The 23,645-nt window shown below is 43.5% G+C and overlaps 2 protein-coding genes across 6 annotated transcripts in view; both read left to right on the top strand.

Annotated features, from left to right (window-relative positions):
- The window catches only part of LOC116397291 (uncharacterized), a 22,814-nt gene extending 22,403 nt beyond the window's left edge, over window positions 1-411 (top strand). The window contains exon 6 of the mRNA XM_031872576.1: window positions 236-411. Coding sequence (XP_031728436.1) covers window positions 236-411 — 176 coding nt within the window. The remainder of the gene's footprint in view (window positions 1-235) is intronic.
- Window positions 54-23,645, top strand: stard13a (StAR related lipid transfer domain containing 13a). 5 transcript variants are annotated; one of them, XM_031872617.1, is made up of 14 exons: window positions 54-611; window positions 11,657-11,728; window positions 12,738-12,819; window positions 14,358-14,421; window positions 15,044-16,335; window positions 16,666-16,836; window positions 17,080-17,239; window positions 17,526-17,724; window positions 17,999-18,212; window positions 18,502-18,616; window positions 19,251-19,502; window positions 19,859-20,076; window positions 20,481-20,657; window positions 20,754-23,645. In XM_031872617.1, the coding sequence occupies exons 1-14, from the start codon at window positions 488-490 to the stop codon at window positions 20,869-20,871; spliced, it is 3,258 nt and encodes a 1,085-aa protein (XP_031728477.1). In that variant the 5' UTR covers window positions 54-487; the 3' UTR covers window positions 20,872-23,645. The 5 variants fall into 5 exon arrangements, with proteins under 5 accessions (XP_031728477.1, XP_031728476.1, XP_031728474.1 ...); XM_031872616.1 differs by having other exon boundaries at window positions 14,358-14,442; XM_031872614.1 differs by lacking the exon at window positions 54-611 and adding an exon at window positions 1,152-5,509.

The following is a 23,645-nucleotide window of genomic DNA, read 5'->3' as shown; positions in this document are numbered from 1 at the left end:
GTGTGTGTGTGTGTGTGTGTGTGTGTGTGTGTGTGTGTGTGTGTGTGTGAGAGAGAGAGAGAGAGAGAGTCTTAGACATGGGGAGGGGGGAATCCGCCTCTCACATCTGGCTCGCCATGTCAGAGGTCCAGACTCGTATGCAGAAGTTGAAACATTGCTGCACCTTCGCTCTGCCAGGAGGAGTCGGGCTGAGGACTGCTGAACTGCTGGATTAATTCAACCGCTATATCTTCAGTGAGTCCAGACCCCGACGTACAGGACTTCATCCGCCCCCGCTGGTGCAGGAAGGTGACGCAGCTCGAGAGGAGCCTCGTACCAGGTGAAGCGGTGACGACCATTGCGGCAGCCAGACGCAGCAGCCCGGGGCGCTCCGTCCCAGCCAGACCGCCGGGGCTGTTCACAGTGGAATAAAAGGAGCAATTGAGGGATAACGGTTGTTGGCGGAGGGCTGGTTTTAGTCAGGGAATATGCGTCCGGCTGCACCGCAATGACAACCCAGCGAAGGTCTGCCAAGCTACAGCTGCGGCGGTCGATCAGCGAGCAGCTGCGGGACTCCACGTCCAAGGCTTGGGATCTGCTGTGGAGGAATGTCCGGGAGAGACGGCTGGCAGGTCAGAGAGCCAAAACAAAAACAAGTGACACTTCTTTTAATATGCGGAATACAGTTTATTCTCATTTCTGAGTGTCAATTAGGCGAACAGCGCACGAGTCGTGAAGTGCTGGCACCCCATCTAACCTTAAACATAACCATGGTCTGGAAATTGTTTTTTCATGACTTCATGTATCGTCACATAATTGTACCGCATTTCTATTTGCCAGCAGAACAACTTAACATTAGAAGGGTAGAAGACAAAAGTTTATATCGGGCTATGCGCTGCACGTAGCCTCTGTGTCATGCCTGGAGCGTCACGCGCAGCGCGCTCCCTGATATTTTGGGAAGGTCATTGTCAAAATTAGTGCTGAAGACAGCGCAGGCATGTGCTGTGGACAGGAGTCAAGCCGGGGCTTTAGATGCCAACTGCTCAGCATGTGTTGTCCCACTCTGGATAATGGTTTATTTTGTTTATTGTATCTTCGGGGTGGGGGGGGGGGGGGGGTATTTTTTGAGTTATCTCTCTCTCTCTCCCTCTCTCCCTCTCTCTCTCTCTCTCGCTATCAACTGTCAGAGAGGACGGAGAGAGAGAGAGAGAAAGAGAGATAGAGATGCATCTGTCTCCCAGGTTTAATGTAATTATCGAGATGTCTGCCTCTTAAGCAAATTAAAAGATGAACATTCCCACATTCACAACGCTACACAAACCACCAGGCCACGATAGCGGTCAAAGTCTCTGTGCTTGTCAGTTGTACTCAAGTGCACAGCAGTGATACATTTCTTGTGTGACCAGCAAAAGGCCACTCAGGCGTTGTTGAAGATCATTTAAACTATCATTGTATGCTGGTTAACCATGATATATGTTGGTTTATTGATGCTTTGCACACCATTAGTCAGAGAGCACCTGCTGCCCCAGTAATCCTCTTTCCTCTAATTTCTCACCCCTTCATCCTGTCCTCCAGACAAAGCCTCAAAACACCCTCAAACCCACAGCTCCCCCTCCTCACTCACCCCCACCGCCTAACCCATCAGCTCAGGAGGCACACAGTTCACATCTGTGTGGATCAGATTTTGAGATGGGGGATCCTTAAAATGTGCACATCTGGCCTCACCGTTATGCTGGAATTCAGCAGTGTATTTTCCGCTCTATGGTTGAGAGCTGTGAAATATTGTATAGCTCATTTTGGAGAAACTGTGTAGTGGTCAGGGACAATAACTTTGGATAATCAATACAACTCATTTCACAATCCAAATATCACCTTCAGTAACCAAAATATTTAAAGTTTAGCAAGAAAAAAAGACACATTTTCAACTGTAATCTTAGTCAGATGCATCAATGAACAAATGGACGGATGAGGGTCCTGAACTGAATGTTAAAGTGAATTTTGATTGTGTTCGTGGTTCCATTCAATCATCTGTGTGTGTGTGTGTGTGTGTGTAAACTGAGAATACATAATAGCACCTGGATTTAGATGTAATCCCACAGGTTTTTAGGTTAGCGGTGGGGGTCAGGTCTCCCTTTGCGTGTGGGATTTGTGGGTCTTAGTTGCTTTGGTGTGAGTGTTGGTGTGTGTGAGGTTTTGTCTTTGTTTCAAGGCTTTAGCAACATGTTGAAAAGCTACATTTTCTCATATTCCCCTCAAGGAAAAGTTATTTATCTGTGTTAGCAAGCAAGTCTTCCTATACTTTGCTCCGGTCACAAAGAAAATCTCTTTTGAGCCTGCGGCAGCCTTGGATGCTCACGACTCGGGTCCCATGGCTGTATCTAAGTCTACAGGCTAAACTTTAAAGGTGACCAGGCTTTGACTGCCTGTGGAGTTCAGAGTGATCACACTAGTTTCATCCTTTAGATCACTTAAAACCTCCTGAAGGGCTTTTTTTTTTTAACGAGACCAGCAGCTGTTTACGAAGTTATACTCGTTAGTCTCTCGATATTGCCATTTTTTTCACTTCTGCTTGTATCTTTGCAATTAGTAAACAATATCTATATAATTTTAGTGCATGCATTCACTTAAGGGCATCGCATGGTCGAATTACAGTGACTGTAAACATGCAACTTGTATTCAGAGATTTAGTTCATATTGTATATTCTGTATTAGAGGCAAGTGTTTGGGTCATGATAATCAAGTAGAGATCTTTGACACAGTCCTAACAAAACTCTGAACATTGTATAGATTTTCTTTGCTTAATATTGAATCCTCTTCAGTTGGCCTGTTCAGTTTCTGTCCCAGGTTGGCCGGGTGTAGCTGAGACAGAGATGAATATTTTATTACTGGCTGCTCACTACAGCCAATCCATTTACACACATCTAAATAGCACACTGTCACGTTCCTGAGTCCGCCTGCTGTGCCCTGCATCACTTTGACACTTTGCAAAGTGATTTTTTTCTCAGTGTATCTAGACTGACATGGAATTTAAAAAAAAAAGTAAACTCATCTCTCCCAAATTTCCCAAATCAAATTGAATCACAGATTTTATATTTCACTACTTCAGACTGTTCACTTGCACCAGTGTATGACCTGCAGACTAAACAGATCTGCATTAGCATTTCTTACATTAGCATTGCTTACGATAACTACACAGACAAATTTCCCCTTGGGGATGAATAAAGTATATTTCTATTCTATTATATTCTAACTATACAGATTTTTGTGGGACATATTGCTATCAAGAGGCCCAAGCAGGGAATGTGGGTGGTGTATATGTGCTGGATCAGCTTAACTGCTTGTAAGAGTGTGACTTTGTGTCCTAGCTTGGTTTGCAAAACAAGCTATTATCAAGTATAGTTCTAAACTAGACTAAAGAAAACCAACAGTTCAACTCACATCTTCCCTCTTTATTGTTTCATTATTTCCCTACATCCTTCCTGTTCACACCTCCCCTCACACACGAGCACTCTCTATTTCACAGGTGACCTCTGACCTTTGGCTACTAGTAAAACATGTTACATAAGTGAATAGAGGGGAGTTCATGTGTGTTTCTTCATAACTGTTAAACATAAAAGAGAAATAGCAAGTCGATGCTGAAACGTGTTTTTAATGAGATCATGGAGAAATTCTATGATTAAGTGACAGACGGATCACCTGTGATGTTGTCTGTTAAAATAACTTACTCACGCTAAAAGTCATCCAATAGCTTTCAAACAATAAAGGCTTTTTGTTTTTATAGATTGCAAATAATGTCTTTTTATAAGTTTTATATATTTGTAGTGTGTACATTTTGACAAATATTAAGAACAAAATGAAAAGAGTCAAATAAATCACATCTAAGCATTAACGTTCAAATGTTAGTATTATGTGGTAAAGGCTTTAGGATCCAGTGCTGCTGGTGTTCAGAGCATTCAACTCATCGAAAGTCCACATTTAGATCACGTGATGTGGGCAACTTCATGCTTCTTGATGGGTCTGTTCTTGCACCCGAGAGAGAGGCTGAGATATGCAGTGATGATGATGATGATGATGATGGAGGTGAAGAGAGCTCTGAAGGAAGTGATGACGAAGGAGGAGAAAGTGAGGCTGGACTGCAAATCAACCTTTTATAGGACATCTGCCGAATATGGCCATACTTTAATCCAGGCATTAGTATTGTTTAAGAAATACGATGAGAATGATGGATACCTCGACATAAAGCAGGCATCTTAATGCTCGACCAAAGAGCTTATGGTGGAAAAGCACATCATATCATTTACAGAAAGCTATCATTTGTTTGATTATTGCATAAACTGTTCACTAGTGATTATCTTGAGATGATGATGAATGTGTAGCTGGGTTTTTTTAGTTGTGAAAAATTGTGGGTGGGGAATTCCGTGGTATGAACTTGATGGTGTGGATTTAGAGAACTTTTCTCAATGGCATAACAATCCACTCAACTTTAGTAACAATAGGTTTGCTCCTATAATAACACCCACAAACTCTCTATTGTTCTTCCCTTTCCCATGTCACAGTGGCAGATGGTCTTTGAGATAGTGTTTTTTTTTTCCAGGCCTATCCCCAATCTGATCACATCTTCCATCTCAGATATTCCTTTCTCTCACACACGCACATGTGCACATTTGCCCGAGGCATGTACCAAATTGTGTCTTTGGCACAGCTTCAGGAAGCAGAGCGGTGTTCCCTGAGCTCTCACACCATTGGCTGCTGGTCATGTGGCCAAAAGGAAAAACCTTGTGGAAGCAAGAGTTTGCGAGTCTTCCTCCAATCTCAGCTGCGAGGTCGGCAAATGCGTGTTTGTGTGTTTGTGGGGAGAATAAGGTCTGTCATCCGTGTCAGGTGGTGTGATGAAGTTTTGTGTTTGTTCGACTGAGTTGGAGGGAGGAGGCAGTTGGGAGGGGGAGCCGATTCGGCTTCCAGTGAGGGCATGTTAGACACAGGAATTTAGAAGGTGTGTCTCACAACAACTCATCAGGACGTGAAGGGAGGAAGATTTGTAGGTTAGTGAGCTTTAGATGTTATGTTATTATGGAGGCTGTGGACAGCAGTTTGGCTGGTATGGATGATGTGGCAGCGACTACAGACAGTGTGGCGCACCGAGCAAATGCTGCAGGAAAGGGAGAGACAGCAAACAACAGTCTGGACCCTGTGGACAATGGGAACAGCATGAAAGCTGCCAAAGATGAGGATGTGAGGGGCGACGCTGAGAGCGCTGACACCGTCTGTGCCGAGGACAGCGCTGATGTTACAGACAGTAGGGGTATGGAAATTGATGACATCACGGACAGCATGGATCAAAGTGCCGAGGACGACAGTAATGACGGCGAGAGCGACGGCGACAGCTCCAATGAGGGATCTTGTCTGGGGGCCATGACCTCTGACGGGCAGGACTACTACCTGAGGCTGGGCGACACTCCTCGGCGGCGCTCTGCTCTGCGCCTCTCACGCATCATTGCCCGCAAGCAGCTGCTATGGAGGCTGGCACAAGGTAGAACTAGAGAGAGTTGAATCACACCAGCGTGATTAGATTTGTGACTGGTTTTACAGTGTCTTTTTATCCGATTAGTTGGATGTTCGGGATTTTTTGTTTTTTTACAAAAGAGAGATGGAACATGAATAGATTGACACTTGGATATTTTAAGTCTACCTCTTGTCTATTCCCGATTAGTTTTCTTTTCTCCTGTGGAAAAACTGAACTGGGTGCAGATTCAAACAATGCAAAGTGTGTCAGTTTTAAAATAGGGGACTCTGATTGCAGCTGTTTCATGTGAGACTCTGTCTTCCTTACTTCGGAATTTTTCAACATTTAACCTATTCATCAGAGGTTTACTCGACACCAAAAATGAATAGACCCAACTTTTAGAAGTAACTCATCTCTCTTCTGTTTCATCATGCTTTTTATTTGCTTTGTTTTTTGGTAAGATCTTACACACCAAGCATTGCCTGTACACACACTTCCTTCTGGTTTTAATAGTCGGACATATGGAGCCTCCCGTCCTCCAAAGATGTCTTTCATAAATCTGAAAGAAGTCATAACAAACCATAAAGGACTATAGTGTTATTGTTTTTGTCTATATAGGTAGGGATCCAAATTGTATTCCATGGCTACTTCCTCAACTTCCTGTCACATGACTCAAGTTTCCCGCGGAGTGAAGAGAACATCCCGTCATTCATAAAGAGGCTTTGGGTTATTCTTATGTTTGTTGAGGTCTTTGTAGAAGATGAGTCTCTCTCCTTTGTATTCTGACGTTTTTTCCTGGTGCCATGTTGGTACACTTGATAGAGATCAGATTGTGTGTTTGTGTTGTTTGTTGTTCTCATGTACCGTGGTACACAACTCTGGTTTTATGAGGAAGCAGAAACATGTCAGGTCTTGTGTTTTTTTTTTATCCTCTGCGAGCCAAATCTCGTGTGAAGCATCTAAAAAAACTGCGTGAAGGAGAGAACAAGTGATATGACAGCTGTGGCAGATGAGGAATGTAGATGGAGAAGCAAGTTTATGCCTGTGCTGTTTTTGAATGATGGTATGATCTATTCAGCTTTCACTCCTTGCCTGTTGCACTTATACAGCTTCTCCTCCAATCGTACTCTCTCTCTCTCTCTCTCTCTCTCTCTCTCTGTCTTTCTCACGCATTCTCTCCCAAGTTGCATTCCACTTCTTAGCAGCTGGTAGTCTCAGACAGACTTAAATAAAAAAATAACTCAGTGACCCCTAATCTGACACTTCTCAAAAGCAATAGTTTGATTCATATCTCGAAGTACATGCCTTTTCCTGCAATTTAGATTTTCTTATGCACATGGCCTATTTACAGATAGGTGACAATTTAAAGCAGCAGTTACCAGTATTGTTGTAATAACAATGATACAATTACTATGTTACCTGCTCAGCACTAAATAGCAGACAGACAAAGTTAGTGACTAGCTGTTGAAGATAGTGGACGTTTTAGCAGCTGAAAAGTCCGATATTTCACACAGGAGTTGGTGGAGACCAAAAACAGAGCTTAAAGAAAAGTGAATATCTGACTCACCTTCACCAGGTGGCCACAAACTGTTACAATTACAAAATATGCAACTGTTTGCTAGCTGTTCGCCATATCAGCTTAAAGTGAACTTAGTGTTGTGCTCACAGCTTGTTGGAAAAGTTGCAAAGAATAAGTAAAGAAGAGGAAATTATAGCCCAAAACCATAAATGCTCAATCACTAAATAGCAGAATGTATCAAATGCAGCACGCATACATCATGTAATCATAGCCTGAAGATTAAGTGCATTGCTGTAACACATTGCTTTAACAACCTCTGCTGGAGGAAAGTGGCATAACCAAATACTCAACTTGATCTTCATAATCCATCCTATTAATACTGCTAACTCACAGCAGTCCTGCCATTTCTGTCCTTATATATATATATATATATATATATATATATATATATATATATATATATATACAGGGCTGTCTGACATCTGCAGTCCTCAGTGAGTGCTGCACAGGAGACGCTGCGCCTGAACCGATTTAATGCCTTGTTGATGCTGTTTTACAGCACATTCCTGAGGGCTCTACATCATTGCAGATGAACCATATGGGATGGGACAGACATATTCTTTTTTTTAAAGTCCCTCCCTCCCTTCCTTCCTCTCTCCCATCACTCCTCTTCTGCCTTCTTCACTACTTTTTCCCCCCCTTTGTGACCTTAAAACATGAAGGACTAAGTGCTTTGGCTTATGTGGGAATATGGCTGCTTTCCAGGCAGCATGTGTGTGTGTGTGTAGTATTGTAGAAGGATCGCTCAATTCATGTCTATACAGCCTAACTATAAGCTATCTCTTCTCAGTCCCTTATCAGTGTGGTTTATCTTCTAGGTATCAAATGAATTTGGACTGAAATGACACATTTAAACAAACAGCGTTTGAATACAACTTTGTAAAATTAAACAAACTTTCTAGTTCTGATCTCTGTTGCCCCATGGTCTGTGTGACATATACATGGTCTGTGTGTCCCTTCTGACATGTTCAATCCAGTTGAGTTGTCCACTTCCTGTTGCTGGTTTTAGGTCACATGCCGCTCTGGACGCCTGGGAAATTCAGAGCAGGAAATGATGTCATGCATGGCACTTCAGGGCCCTTGAGACCCAGCACAAGGCAGACATAACACTGAGAAAAGGCTGTCAGAAAGTCAAGGTTACTGGCGTTGGATAAAAGGGAGGAAATGAAAGGTAGAAGAAAGAAAGGCAAAGGCACACTTTCTGAGAAAAAGCTGTGAGGACACGGGGATGCTTGTATTATGTGTATTATGTAACGTAGCTGGCGTCCTTATTATGTAAGGAACTACCTTACAGCCCCTTTGTCCCACACATGGACGCCCACATTCACAAGCCCATCACACACTCATACACATACCATCTGTCTACCTTCCCCGCTGTTATCCTAGTGGCTTGCTGCCTGTTGTCATATATTCTCCACAGCAGGAACACGGGGACATGGAATAGACTGAAGGAAAAGCACGGTAGGCAGCTTGGATTAGCTCCGTCTGACTATGTGCATATGTCTGTTTTGTGGCCCACTAATAACATATTTGTGTGCTAATTAATCTCTTGATTAAATTCTGCACAGATGAATAGCGGTGCTTTGTTCCCATGCTGACAGGAGCTTGGCCACTTGGCACCTCGGTGCACAAACACAAAGACGCATTGCCAATTACACATGCACAAAAACAAAAAACGCTGTTGTGTGCTTTTTCTAAGGAGAAAAAACTATTTGGGGCGGGGGGCTACAACAGCTTCATAACTATTAGTTACTTTTGAATGCAACACTAGAAAAGTCAGTGTAATGGCGGTTAATTGATAAGTAGCAGGATCTGTAGGTATCCCTCATTTATACTCACTAAATTGAGTGTTTCCATTGCTATGGCAGGATGCTGCAGCACAGTAAGAATACTTGTGTGGATCTACAATGGCATTTACTTGAAGAACTAAAACTTTAGCTCTAAGATTGCTGGAGGATGGTATGTGTTTGTCCTAATTATTCTGCAAAAACACAGAACAACAGAATGGACAATGGCTCACTGATGTGTTATTGCATAGGGAAACACAGGAAGTACTTTGAAGCAGGATTAATTGATTGTTGGTTTTGGTCTTTGTATGGGATTTATTGACAATTAGAAAAATGTAGACTTATCGTAATGTATCCCGCTCTTCATCTGCATCTCAGTAAATACGCGGCTGGTGTGGTATGTCTTCCTCCCTGTGGTTTTCCCACAGGGTCTGTCCATCTCACCTGCCCTCCCTCCCACCCCAGCTGTCTGTCTGTCTCATCCTTTTTGTATCCTCTGACTCACTGGGGGCAACATCTGGACTGTGCTAAATATCTGCGCTGGTGTGTGTAATGTACGTGTGTGCGTACACACTGCATTCTCCCACACATTGTTCTGCTCCGCAGTTTTGTAGAGTAAAGCAAAAGAAGGAGGCCGAGGTCAGAGTCTCCTTGCTGGCCTGCCAGTAGGTTTTAGCTGACATATGAAGTTAGCGTCCACCAGTCCTCAGTCTGTGACCGCGGGGGCTGGCTTGATGCAAACGCCAGCTGAAATTAGCCATTTCCTCAATGGACGCGACGGGCAGCAGCAGCTCTGGTGATGACAAAGAAGATGTGTAGTTGGTGTCATCGGCCAGCTTCGTGTAGGAGCAAAGAGGACGAAAGGATGAGGAGAAGCAAAGCGGACGTATGGATGAAGGGAAGTGTTTGCTTTTAGAGAGAGAACCTGAGGGGACGAGACAAGGTTATAAGCAAGAAAAGTGCAGAGAGAGTACAGAGTAAAAATACATTTACACAAGAACAAACAAGAGGGGAAAAGCAAGTGACATACTACAATAAGAGTGAGGAGAAGAAAGAGTCTAGTGCAGCATCATGCAGAGAGAGGTGTAAATATAGAGAGATTTTGTATGTGGATCCTAACGAAGCAGAAAGTGCGAGAGAGGAGGTTGAGGAGAAAATTAGAGGGACGAGAAACCCTGCATGGGGCAGGCTGAGAGAGGGAGGCAGAGTTGTAAACACAAGGGTTGGAAAGGCAGAGAGGAGGAAAGTGCAGAATCGTTGCCGCTTGATGGAAAGCTGGATAGCAGCGAGTGGATGTGCCATGGGATGGAGAGGAAAGTGAGCACAGGAGAAATGAATGGAAGCATATCATCACTTGCACCATGAGGGCTCCAAGTAAGTTTTCAGTCCTCTCAACCCTGCAGGCTCTCTCTGGTGTTTCTCTGTCTATTTTCAGAGTGTTACAAGAAGTATTTTTCCTGATCTGTTGCTTCATATGTGATTTAGAGAGAGAGAGAGAGAGAGAGAGAGAGAGAGAGAGAGAGAGAGACGAGTTATGCTGAGAATGCTGGGAGAGGGATGTAATTGCTGGATTGCGGTTAAAAGATAATTTCCCCTGACCGTTCTCATCTGTGATGGTGAGGACGGAGGCTTTTTATTGCCCTGCTGAACTTTGTCCCCTGTGTTTCTGCGGTGCTTCTCCCATTTACTGCCAGCACCTCTAAATGAGTGAATGAGAGGAGTGAGAAAGAGGGTGTGTTTTAAAAAGAGGTACGAGATCAGGACGGCGACTGCAGAATGATGCAGAAATAGTGTTGAAAGTTGGTGGGTTTTCGATGATAGTGACGTTATTGTATTGTGATAACTATGTGTGGAATTTATTATTATTTTTAACTTTACAACTTCAAAAAACATACATCATTTGTTTAACCTTGCTTTGAGTTTTTAGACGGTGTCCACCTACAAACCCTAAGCGTTTCCACTCACAGTTATTTACAGTTTTTAAACATATGTGTGTATGTATCGGTGTAAACGCGTTTTTGCGTATGTACGTGTCTGTGTATGTATTATATCTTTTACATTGCTTTAATTTCAACCATTTTCTTTGTAAAAAAAATACTAATGTGATTGCTGGCACCAACTTCTTTCAAATGTCTTTGTCAGCACAAAGCTTTGCAGAGCAGTTTAATCAGTGTCTGCTCATAAAGAGAACCTACACATACACACACACACAGACATACACACACATACGTACATACATGAACGGTGCAGAGTCTAGCAGTGTGAGCAATACATATGCTGGCGGAAAAAAGTAGTAAAACAAATGCCTGTAAAAGGTTTCGCGGTGCTGGCGGCAGCATCTAATGGGGTGTGGTGCCATGTGTAATTGCCTGTTAAACTTACGCATTAACGGCTGAAATCTGACTGCTGGTTAAATTGTGTAAAGTGTTTCCTTTGTCCTTCACTGGCTCACTTCCAGCTTTTCCAATCTCATCATTCCAGTCAATTCCCAGAGGAAAATGTAATTCCCTGAGATGTTCCTCTTCTATAAGCTACAAAAGCTGGGATAGTGAGATGTTATGCTCTTTATGACTCTTAATTTATCCGTGTTTATTTTGAGAGAGCGAATAATTAACACGGCACATCAAGCTGTGCATATAAAAGACATCAGTCCAGTGGAATTCAGAAGGAAATTCAATAATGTGGGGACTTTCCTCCACAAAAATGTTGTGATATTATGTGTTTTCAGATTTCATATTACAGAGTAGATCCCAAATATGTTAATTTGTGCACTCACACATACCTTTTTTTTTTTTTTTGGCTTTACAGAGATTGAGGCTAAGGAGGCTTGTGATTGGCTTCGAGCAGCGGGATTTCCACAGTACGCCCAGCTCTATGAAGGTAACACACACACACACACACAGACACACTCACACACACACACACACACACACACACACACACACACACACACATACAGTAGCCAAAGTCCAGCATTTATCCAGCTGCCTTGTTTCACACAAAGACGTCCCCTTTCAAATCTCTCCTTTTTGTTCAATCCTGCTTCTGAGTTTCTCTCTTTTTTCCATTGTCTCTGTTTCTCTCTCTTTTTCTGCCATCTCTCTATCTGCGTATATCCTCGTCTTCTGGGCCGCTGCGTTCTATTTCCAGGCTCTAGTTCCTGTCCAGAGGGAGGGGTCATGGGAAAGGCCTTGTTATCACTGCTGGGACTCTCACAGCTTCTCTTTCTCTCTTCTTTCTTCCACCTTTCTCTGGCCTGTATTTCCTTACTATCTCTGTCTGTCTAGCTTTTCATTCAGCTTTCTTTTCTCCTTCCTTCCTTCCGTTTTGCCCTCTACCCACCTCTCTGTGAAGCCTACAGGCGCTCATTCATGTGATGATCATCGGGTCTCACACAGTTGAGGCACAAACAGGAAATGGCCCTCAGTAATCTAAGAAGTAGCTCTAAAAACCCAGCAGTCCTGCTTTAGCAGCCCACACACACACACACACACACACACACACACACACAATGTGCTGAGAACTGCTGTGAGCTCCAGTAATGTCGGGTTATGGATGGCTGCCTCTTGGACTCTTTGGCTGCTCCCGGGTGGACGTGATCCCTGCAGACGGCCACCACACACAGAGAATCACCAAAATAAAAGGCTTGAGTCCTTTTGGCATTGTGTGGAATTCAGGTTATTTTGGGGTTAAAAAAGGCGTGTGTGTATTTTCTTTAAACTTCATATGCACAAGACAGGTGCCAACAGCGGCGGCAGCAGTTGTGCCATGCTTCACAGACTTCAGTAATGGTTAACCGGTAGAGAAAACTGCCATTTCCTGTCAGTCATTAACTATTTAAACTCAATCTCTGTTTTTTCTTCTTCCTCTCTGACTCTCTCTCGTACAGATTCCCAGTTTCCAGTTGACATTTCCTCTGTGAAAAGGGACCACGACTTTTTAGACCGGGATCTGGTAGAGCCTCTATGTCGGTAAGGACACTTGTATAAACACACATGTTCATATTTGTACACTTCAGTCAACCCAGCCATACACATGCAAACCTCACTTTTTGGTGTGCCCATTTAACACTAGTAAAATCCCAGATTCTGTACTTGTCCCTGCGGCCTGGTGCTAACCGCTAATCATTAGATGTCTGACCCCGACCCCTAATGAACTCCCCACTCCTGTTTCGTGCTCAGACAGCCCGGGCTTTGATCTGGTCGCCTCCCCTCCCCTCTGCAGTGCTCTGATCTCCCATTCAAAGAGCAGAAACCCTCAGGGGGCAAAGAAATGGGGGGGCAGAGGGGTAAAGGGAATGGGGAAGGAGTGAGGGGATGCCAGTCTATTCTATCAGATGGCTTTGAGTGTGTTTTTTATGTCCCTTTGCACACCTTTATGATCTTTTTGTCTCACATCTCCCATTCCTCTCTTTCCATGGACGTTTTCCCACCTCGCACCATTGTACCCTTTACCTTTTTCCTCCTTCTCTATACACACCCGCCTCTTCAATGTCTACGGTAGAGGAGGGTATGGTAATTGTAGCGTTAGTGATTTCCCAAAAGCTGTATTGTGAGAGAATATGTATCGGACCCCCTGAGAATGTCTCAGAAGCTGGAAGATACACTCACAGTAAGATCTCTCTTGTTCATGCATCACTCTTAAACTTAAATTTAGATGATATACAGCTATATGGATGCAATAATACATAGTTTATGGAGCATATCATTCTAAATCTGTATGGATATGTTCAACCAGGACGAATTGTTCGTTCCATCCTGCAGCAGAAATACAGGGTGTGGAGACTCCAGGGCTCCCCCTGTATATTTTCAAACTTAAATGTTTACTTTCAGCCAGAAAGACAGCTTGCTGTTTCCTGTTGGTATTTCATTCTGGTTTATATCAAACAATCCCTTGTCTGCCCGTTTGTATGAGAGGACAGAGAAAATAAACAGTGAACAAAAGTGGATTTGTGAGTGTGCTATTAGAGGCTGAAATCCTTCAAATGACAGAGGTCACGAGCCCCAAAAAATGTTTTTAATGATCCCATCTTGAAAGGCACCAACACAGACACCACCCTCCTAACCAGCCGCTGTTCACATTCCCTGAGTTGCAGAAGGGGGGAGAACGTGGGTGGGTGCAGACTGCACTGAGACTTTTTGCGAAGGAGGTTGCCTGCCGCGCTCCAGAGCAGGAAAGTGGAAGGGGGCTGGGGATGGGTGACAGATGAAGGGAGGAGGTAGGGAAGTGGAAGGGAGGAGCCAGCTGTGTTTTGGGGGGAAATGCACTCCTTGAGGGTGAGGATCAGTCCCAGCTGATTGATGCCAGAGGAGAGGGAGGAGTAGAGTCCTTTGGGAGAAAGGGATAGGGAGAGTGTAATGAGAAGGATAGAGTCAGAAAACATCATAAGTGAGGAGGAGAGTGAGGAATGAGAGAGAAGAGAGTGAAAATGAGAATGTGACAGTTCATGAACACTGCAACAGACAAAACATATCCAAAACATGTAACTTACTGTGTGTTTATGTTGCAGACGTCTAAATACTCTGAACAAGTGTGCCTCCATGAAACTGGATGTCAGCCACCCCAAGAAGAAAGTAAGACAACCTCGTTTAACTGTAAGCCATCAACTTAACAAACTCTTTGTTGTTGCTTTGCTGATGCTTTGTCAGCTGCCACAAATAGACACATGAGGATTTTATAGGTAGATTTGTGTTCATTGCTTTTTCATACAATCTGTGTGTAGCTGGTCAGTTCTTTGTCTGGTCAGTGTAGATCTGAAAATATGATGCCATGCTCCTCAAAGTGGATTCACCATGTAATGTTGATGTTCACAACTCTAAGTTGATGACAATTCAGACTGGATATATAGATCTATCCAGTAGATATAGATATAGATATATATGTATAAGACACTTCAATGGTATTTATGAAATCCAGTTGAAGGGTCAACTAGTGCTAATGTCCAGATATTTTCTGTTCAGTCGTGCTCATGATGAAGGATACTTTTCTAAATCTGTACAATGATAGAAACTTCCATTCTACAAGTCTGGATTAATTTGTAGTAAATCCGAAATGGCTTAGAAGTGAAATAAAACAAGTCAATCGGGATTTTTGATATGTGAACACAACAGAAGATCTTAATTCTATAGTAACACTTATTTGGAGCTTTGTGTTGCAATTTTTTGACCCTGTAATAACTTCTTTATGATTCCATAGGGTGATGACTCTGATGAAGATGACCCGTTGGCCATCAGTAAAAGGTGGACGTTTGAGTGGAGCAGCCGACGTTGGTCGCGCCTGCAAGACTTCCTGTTGGACAGCACCGCTGAAAGTCCACTGGACTTCCTGTTGGACAGCACCGTGAGCATTGAGAGTGTGCTGGCGGACCCGAGCGAGCAGGAGATCGCAGAAATCTCCTCGTTGCATAGTGAGGACTCCGCGTCTGCCATGCCTGACTCTATATCTATGGCATCTCTCTCTGCTTCCTACCATCCCTCCAGGGATCTTCCACACTACAACTCCCTGCCAATCAAGAGCAGCCGCCATGGGCAAGGAGGGCGGAGTAAAGCCAAGGAGTTTTTGCGTCGCATGGAATTAATGCGCACTTGGGGGCCGTCGACAAAGCGGAAAAGCTCAAATCGCAGGGCACCTATGGTCATCAGTGGGCCGGTGTTGCAGGGCGAGGAGCCTCACGCACTGCAGATGCTCCAGTGTACTCCGATCAGCCAACTAGAACACAATGACCAAACTGACGGTGACACCCCCTCGCTTACCAATGACTGTAAAGACCAATCCACGGTGAGTGTTAGCCCCAGCGGTGAGACAGCGGCGCCCAATGTGAAGGAGCCCGTGTGTGCAAAACACCGCACCGCCAGCAAGAGAAGCAGCATGTATCTGGAGGACATTGAGCTGCTTTCTCAAAGCAAGAGGACTGAAGGACAGAGCCAGTTTGGCAGAAACCAGTTTCACTCACATGAAAACCTCCTCGTTCACATCCCCAAAGACCATAAACCAGGCACCTTTCCAAAAGCTCTGTCCATAGAGAGCCTGGTGCCTTCCCCTGGTGACGGAAACAATGGCCCCCGGACACGGGCCAAAATCTATCTACTCAACAATGGCCCGGGTGAGCCCTGGTCTGACAAACCTCTGTCCAAGCCCCCCTGTCCTGGAGCTCCCCGTGGCAGCAGGGTGAGTGTTTATGACAACGTTCCGGGCTCCCACCTCTACGCCAGCACAGGAGACCTACTGGACTTAGAGAAGGAGGAAAATCTGTTCCCTCACCTAGATGACATCATCCAGCACGTCAGCGGTTTGCAGCAAATAGTGGACCACTGGAGCCGCAGTGTGCTGCCTGAGGATGAGACAGAGGAGGGGGAGGAGGAAGAGGAGGGCAGGACCACCCCCAGTGAAGGCGAGAGAGACGGGGTCTCCTTGATCGACACTGACTCGACAGGAACCAGTCGGGAGAGACGGGACTCTGGAGTCGGGGCCTCGCTGACAAGACCACGGTGAGTAACACCAATAGTGAATGCACCCAAAATGTCAGTAATAATCTCTCAATGCGTAGGAAAACTGTGGTGCAGTAGGTCAAAGACGAACCAGAAGGTTGGTCTATAAATGACAAAGGATGTTAACAATGAGCCGTTTGGGCATTTTACTGTTCGCCTTTGTTTTCTCTTCAAAACAAATTTGGCTCACCTGGAGGACGTTTGATAGGCGTCATTCCCAGATCTCAGAAATGATTCCGTTTGAGAACAACGTTGTTATCATAGATAGGAAATATGTCCAAAACACTGTGTGTCTCTCATTCTTTACTGGTATTCTCTCCCCCATCCCAGGCTACGATGGCCCAGCTTCAGGACCTCTGATCATCTCAACCAGCCGGCATCTTCACTGCAGATCACTAGCCAATCAGCGGGCCAGCTCAGCCTGCTGCAGAAGTTCTCTTTGCTCCGCCTCACCGCCATCATGGAGAAATACTCAATGTCTAATAAACATGGCTGGACATGGTGGGTATCCACTCTGCCACATACATCGTCCATATGTTTCTCCCCTCTTCTCTACAATGGGGCTATTAGCTCATATTTCATGCATTTATTCATAATTCCAGGAATTTACAAGGTGTGATCTGTATGTTTGTTAGTGCTTCCTTCAACTTCTCGACATCAGAGCTAAAACAGCAGGACCACATGCACCAACACCTTCACACAAAACCATAACTTCCCTAATTGTTTTCTGTCTATCGCTTCCAGGTCTGTCCCCAAGTTCATGAAGCGCATGAAGGTGCCAGACTACAAAGAGAAGAGTGTGTTTGGTGTTCCCCTCATCATCCATGTCCAGCGCTGTGGTTTTCCGCTCCCTCTGTGTTTACAACAGGCCCTCAGCCACCTCAGAACACACTGTCTGGACCAGGTTAGAGAGGAAAACAGCACTTATTAGAGTCTGTACATGACCATATATAGTGCTCAGTGAAATGTAACTAAGTACAGTTACTTCCATGCTATAATACTGCAGTTCTTGTTCTTCTACACATTTCAGATGGATGTGGTTTTACACATGTGTAACTACAGTTACTAGTTAATTTACTAGGACACTTTACAATACTATACTATACTATACAATGCATTAGACCAGTGGTTTCCAACAGTTTTGCCTTCCTCGTTGGCTTTGTCTGACTCTTCTTTCCTTCCCGTCTCAGGTGGGATTGTTCCGCAAATCTGGCGTGAAGTCGCGTATTCAGGCTCTGAGGCAGCAGTGTGAGTTGTCCCCTGACTCTGTGAGCTACGAGGACCAGTCGGCCTACGATGTGGCCGACATGGTCAAGCAGTTCTTCAGAGACTTTCCAGAGCCTCTGCTAACAAGCAAGCTGGGGGAAACCTTCCTGCATATTTACCAGTGTAAGTCGCCTCGGAGCTATGAATGCTGTAACGTGTTATCACAGCATCTGCCTCAGAGGAAGGGACTGTAAATGGTCTTAATCGTTAAGCTGGCCTTGATGGAAACTCAGTCAGAAACAGTGTTTGATATAAAAAAGTACAATTTTAGCTACTTGCTTTATATATGAGTTATGTGTATGAAATGTGCACTAAAAGACATGAAAAGACTGGATGTTGGGAACTGAGACTTTCTTCCATCAATCGCTCCTCACCTCCGCTCATCTTTTTTCTTTAGATGTCCCAAAGGAGCAGAGGTTGCAGGCCGTCAGAGCGGCCATTTTGCTGATGCCGGACGAAAACAGGGAGGTTCTGCAGGCGTTGCTCTACTTCCTGCGTGACGTGACTTCCTTGGTAGAGGAGAACCAGATGACGCCGATGAACCTGGCTGTTTGTCTGGGACCTTCCCTCTTCCACCTCAGCATGCTGAAGAACGAGACGCTCTCGCCAAGGTGAACACACTGATGCTTACATAGAAAAACTAAAAATAGCTTCGGCCGTGCAAAATACATTACAACATGGGGTCTAAGATAAGATGATGTCCTCATTATATGATGCTAAATTGAGTTTAGGTAAAATTCTGTGCCACATTATTTTGTTACTTTTCTTTCTTTTTGTTTTTAAAACATTGTATATATTCAGTACCATGAAAAAGGTAAAGGTAAATAGTTATTAAGCTAATGGTGCATTGTTCTGTACTTCTGTGTAAATAGATATTCTGTATAATTTCTGTCCGTCAAGGTCAATCCAGAGGAAGTACACCACGGGTCGTCCCGATCAGAAAGACCTGAGTGAGAACCTGGCAGCCACCCAGGGTCTGTGTCACATGATCACCGAGTGCCAGTGTCTCTTTCAGGTCAGTATTTACAATTTACAGGGATTTGTTTCTATAAGAGCGAAAAATGATAAGTGACTGGCAGAAGTTACGCAGATTAATTGTGTTGGCTAAGAAATGATGCACGTCCAGGTCTGAATATGGGACATTAACAGACAAAAATACGGAGCGTCGTAATGTTTTCCTTGCTGAGTTGTTATTGTCCAAGGCCTGAGTGTTATTGTGTTTAATGAGCTAATTTATAAAACTGTATACCATCATTATCTTGAGGCTGACAGTGTGTGCTGTATATACTGCTGCTGTCAGTGAAAACCTATTAAGAGACAAAGAAAAACAGATCACCATGCATTTTTGAGTTTAATGTGGTTTTAAGAGTTTTCACAAGAGCAAGAATGGTTAAATCTTCTTAACCCACAGAGGATGGTGTAATTCTTCCAAAACATGAAAGTGACCAGCGTTGGAGTTTAAAGGTTTTTTGTAAGATAATAATATCAGAAAGGCAGAGGACATTTAATATTAAACTGTCCACCTTTTATACCAAAAAATATTCCAGAAGAGCTACTATGACATGTTTTAAATCTCGGTCGTCTCAGTGCAAATGCTGATGTTGTGCGATGTGATGTGATGTGATGCACGTCCTCCGGCTGTCCCGCAGATACCAGAGGAGATGGTGACCCAGACTCGTAACTCCTATATGGAGGCTGAGCTGATAGTGCCCCCGCTGGACGAGCTGTGCAAGGCTCACGAGGAAGAAGTGGATGAGGACGAGGACGAGGAGGATGAGGAGGGATCCTATCATGCCTACCTGGAAGGGCTGGTCCAGAACCTGCTAGAAGAGGCCAAAGATAAAAGCAAAGGCTGGGTGTCTCGCTTGACGACTGACCATACAGAACTGGCATTCAAAAAGGTATGTGTTCATTGAATTTCTGAAATATTGTTGGATTTTGAGAGGGGAGAAAGAAAGAGCCAAACAGGCGTCTTCATAAATGAATTGGAAAGCTATAATACTATTTGTGTAGTGCATACTATGCATTGAGCATTCTCAGTTAGCTTCTCAACAGGAAGCACATTTCAAGTGGAAACCTGACTGTTTAACGTTAGACTTTAAAAACAAAGGAACAATTAAAGGAAAATTCAGTTTTTTAAATACACATCTATGTGCAGGGAGACCCACGTACTTGTTCAAATTATACATGGTCAGATACATTTTGAATCTCTTTTGTACACCATCACAATAAATCTAACCCTCGTGATGTGTGTAAGGTGGGAGACGGTAACCCTCTGAGGCGATGGCGAGTGTGTGTCGAGGTGTCGGCGGCTCCAGATGAGGTGCTGCAGCGGCTGCTGAGAGAACGCCCTCTGTGGCAGGCCGATCTACAGCAGGAGAAGGTTCTGGAGAGGCTGGATAAACAGACAGACGTGTACCAGTACTCCCACCACAACATGGCACCTCAACCCAGCTGTGACTATGTGGTACTAAGGTCAGGATTAATGATATTTGTGTGCTTTGTTTGATTTGGAATTTATTTTTAGACTATTACTTCTCAAAACAACCTGCTTAAGCATTCCCTAAAATGCATAAACATGTCTCAAATAGCATACTGTATAAAAAAGCAGAGCTGCAACATTACGTCGACTAGCCCATCAAAAGAAAATTAATTGGTATCAATACCAAGCGAGAACTGCTGCTTAACTTTGACTTGCGTTATAATAAATTGAATATTCTTCTGGTTTGTCAGACAAAACAAGATTTTTAAATGTTTTATAGAGCAACAATTCATTGATTTACATAATCTGCAGATTAGTCAACAATAAAAATAATTTTAAGTTGTTACCAAACCATGTCTCACATTCCCACATCTTCGTTGTCCCTCCGCCCCCTCAGATCATGGCGCACAGACCTATGTAAAGGCTCCTGTGCATTGGTGTGTGTGTCCATCGAACATGATGACAGCCCGCGCACGGGAGGAGTGAGGGGGGTGGTGCTGGAGTCACAGTACCTCCTCGAGCCCTGTGGGACTGGGAGGACTAGACTCATACACATCTCCAGAGTAGACCTCAGGTGTGTGGGGGCGGACTTCAAGTGCTCTCATAGTAAAAGTTTAAAAAAACAAACAATGCAATCATTAATGTGCCTGATTTGCTTTTCTTGTTACAGGGGAAGATCTCCAGAATGGTACAACAAAGCATTCGGTCACCTGTGTGTTAATGAAGCTCAGAGGATCCGATCCTCTTTTCACCCTCCAGAACAGACGAGCACTGAGGCCAAGATCTGAACCCCACACATCAAGCTTTATCTCGGGTCACACTGCCAGAGCAGCTGAGCCTGAGGACCCATGAGGGGAATCATCCAGGCAGTGAACTTTAGTACCTTTTCACTCTGCTGAGCCACACTCAGCTGTACTGCACCATACTGTACTGAGTTACCGTCATTCACAGAAAAGGGAGTTTTTTGCCATGTATTCCATTAATTCCGCATAACAACATATCGCTACTTATTTATCCCATAAATATCAAACAGCTAATTAGATTTTCTTTGAATATACATTGATGTTACATATAATAATCTGCAGACAGAGCGTATTTTCAGTATTTATTGCTCTGGGTCATTCTTCTAAATCCTCGTCTACTAATCCAATATCTTGCAAAAAAAAAAGACGACGTACGATAACAGCCCGCACCAGAAGGTGTGTTAATGAGATGGTTGCCGTCTTTAACACCGTCATTTGATAAAGCTGTAGCTGATGTTATCGTATGTAAAAATGACATAAAAGTAACCCACAAGTAAAGTAGAATACCCATATTTGTATTGATTATTTACTCTGAGAAATCTATCTTAACTCCAACTCTTTAAAATGTAACATGGCCTGCTAGAGGAATATAAATGACTGATTAGATTGAAACTGTTCACAACGATTTGTTCTCCTCAGATGTTTTATTGAATAGACTTGAAGAAGCAGGACACATACACTTCAGATCTGCTTTTATCACAGTCAATCGAAAATGACATTTAATAAACAACACAGTAAATTTCATCAACCAACCAAGGAATTGCAATTTAGTGTCAGGACAAGTACATTCAGTGCTCTAACAATTCTTAATCCTGCTTTTAAAAATCTTGCATGTTGATACAATAATCTAATTTTAGTTAATTTGGCCATCTATAAACTAATGCTCCTACAAAGCTGTGAACAAATCCCTTAAGTATGCACGTTTATAAAAGGCACAAGATTATGATCGAGCCGTCCTCAGATTAAGATGCATAAATCCCAGTGCTCTTAAAAAGCATCCCTGTCATTAGGAATGACCAGGACCAGTACAGCATGGCTACATGTCAGCGTTACATTTTGAAAAGTGCACTATAGTTCAGGACAAACGAGCACATGAGGGATCTGGATCACAGAAAGGGCAAACAGTCATCAGGTCCATACATGTGCTGTTATGGAAACATTGTGTTGGATATCACTGTTGATCTACTTCTCTCACTATTTTCAGTGTTACTCTTATCTAAATGTTTTTTTAAAGTTATCATTGTCATTATATACATGTATATTGTATCACCTTTTTTTGCTGTCATGTTATACAATGTCTAAGACATGTGACCATTTCACTGCTTCTGGGAAGCATGTTTGAAATTGTGTGTGTGGGAGTGCATGGAAGTGCCCGTGTATCTGCACTGTAGATATACGTACAGCCTTTAGTGTATATATATATATATATAAATATGACGCTCTCTGTGCCAGCAGATCAAACATCATAGCTTTTCAGGGTCTTCCTATCATATTGATATGCTGAAATGTGAACTTTACATACACCATCCTACTAAAGCAATAGCAAACTCGCTCTGCCATGGCACTGCCTTGGCTTATTTTTGTTTTGTTTCAGCTGTAGGCGTTGCTACAGTGTCACCAAAATCCTGCGTGGATGCTGTTTGCTGGTGTACCAGGTGTGTGTGTGTGTGTGTGTGTGTGTGTGTGTGTGTGTGTGTGTGTGTAAATATGTGTGTATGAGAGAGACAAAGAGTGAGTGAGTGACTTTGACGTGAGCTCTCGGCTGTGTGGGAAGAGGCTCCAAACTAGCTGAGACCAGGGTGGTTATTTCTGACAGAAAACAGAATCATTGTTACTAAAGAGAATAAAAACATCTAAGAATTCAACAAAACATTTTCTGTGGAAGTGTTCTTCAGTCTCTGATATTAAATTGTTGTAACATCAAAAGGCATAATGGCATGAAAATACATTTATAAATCATTTTCCTTGTTATGTGCTCTCCTGTCCATTGAGTGGTGCTCTCGCCCCACTGGAGTCTGAAGGTCCTGCATGAGTCTGGAAACTGTGCCATGTAGATTGTTTTGAGATAACTTGAGTGTATGAAGAGTCATCAGGGGGTTCTCCCTATGAAGATGTTCTCTGTTGTCACGCTGTGTCCTTTCAATGGATTGATTTAGGAAACTAACCCCCCCCACCGCTCAGATCAATACTCAATCGCATTTACCTACTTAGCCGCGTCAGATGGGGACTCTCACAGAGGGCGATGAAGGTGTTTTAATACAGACTCTACTCTCCCTGTAAGCGGGGGTGTAACAGCACAGAAATGTGTGAAACATTACTTTAACTTCTACCCCATTTAACATGTCACTGATTTTATCTAGGGCACACCGTTACAGCTCCTGAATGTCAATGATCCTCTGCACCGTGGGTGTACTTCACTACTCCATGGAGTCTGACAAATGAGGAACATCATGCTGCAAATTACACTATGAAAAAAAACAAGGATTACTGACAAGGTGAATCAAGCATTGTTTTTTTCCCCCCCAACTGAATCCACTTTATTCTCGAGGGGTAGATTTTCTAAGCAAACGTTTAAAATCATGAAGACTAGACTGTGCAAAAGAAAGTAAAGTAATTTGCTATTGCAGTGCTCTTTCTCATTATGTTGAGATAAAATGCAGAGGGGTTACAGTTTTTCTCGATTGTTAAGACACATTTCTTGAAACGGTCACCCATTTTCTCAAAACTGTAAACACAAAACCTCATCTTCAAGCACTATT

The sequence above is a fragment of the Anarrhichthys ocellatus genome, unplaced genomic scaffold, assembly GCF_004355925.1.
Source record: "Anarrhichthys ocellatus isolate YVR2014 unplaced genomic scaffold, GSC_Weel_1.0 scaffold65, whole genome shotgun sequence".
Classification (NCBI taxonomy): Eukaryota; Metazoa; Chordata; class Actinopteri; order Perciformes; family Anarhichadidae; genus Anarrhichthys; species Anarrhichthys ocellatus.
The sequence above is the reverse complement of the archived record's forward strand: the minus strand, read 5'-3'. Positions and strand labels throughout refer to the sequence as shown.

Excerpts from the sequence above, each read along its gene's own strand:
- stard13a (XM_031872613.1), top strand. The coding sequence starts at position 5,050 with ATGGAGGCTGTGGACAGCAGTTTGGCTGGTATGGATGATGTGGCAGCG. Across the intron at positions 16,336-16,665 it reads GCCTCGCTGACAAGACCACG|GCTACGATGGCCCAGCTTCA; the intron begins GTGAGTAACACC and ends CCCCCATCCCAG. Across the intron at positions 17,240-17,525 it reads GAACACACTGTCTGGACCAG|GTGGGATTGTTCCGCAAATC; the intron begins GTTAGAGAGGAA and ends TTCCCGTCTCAG.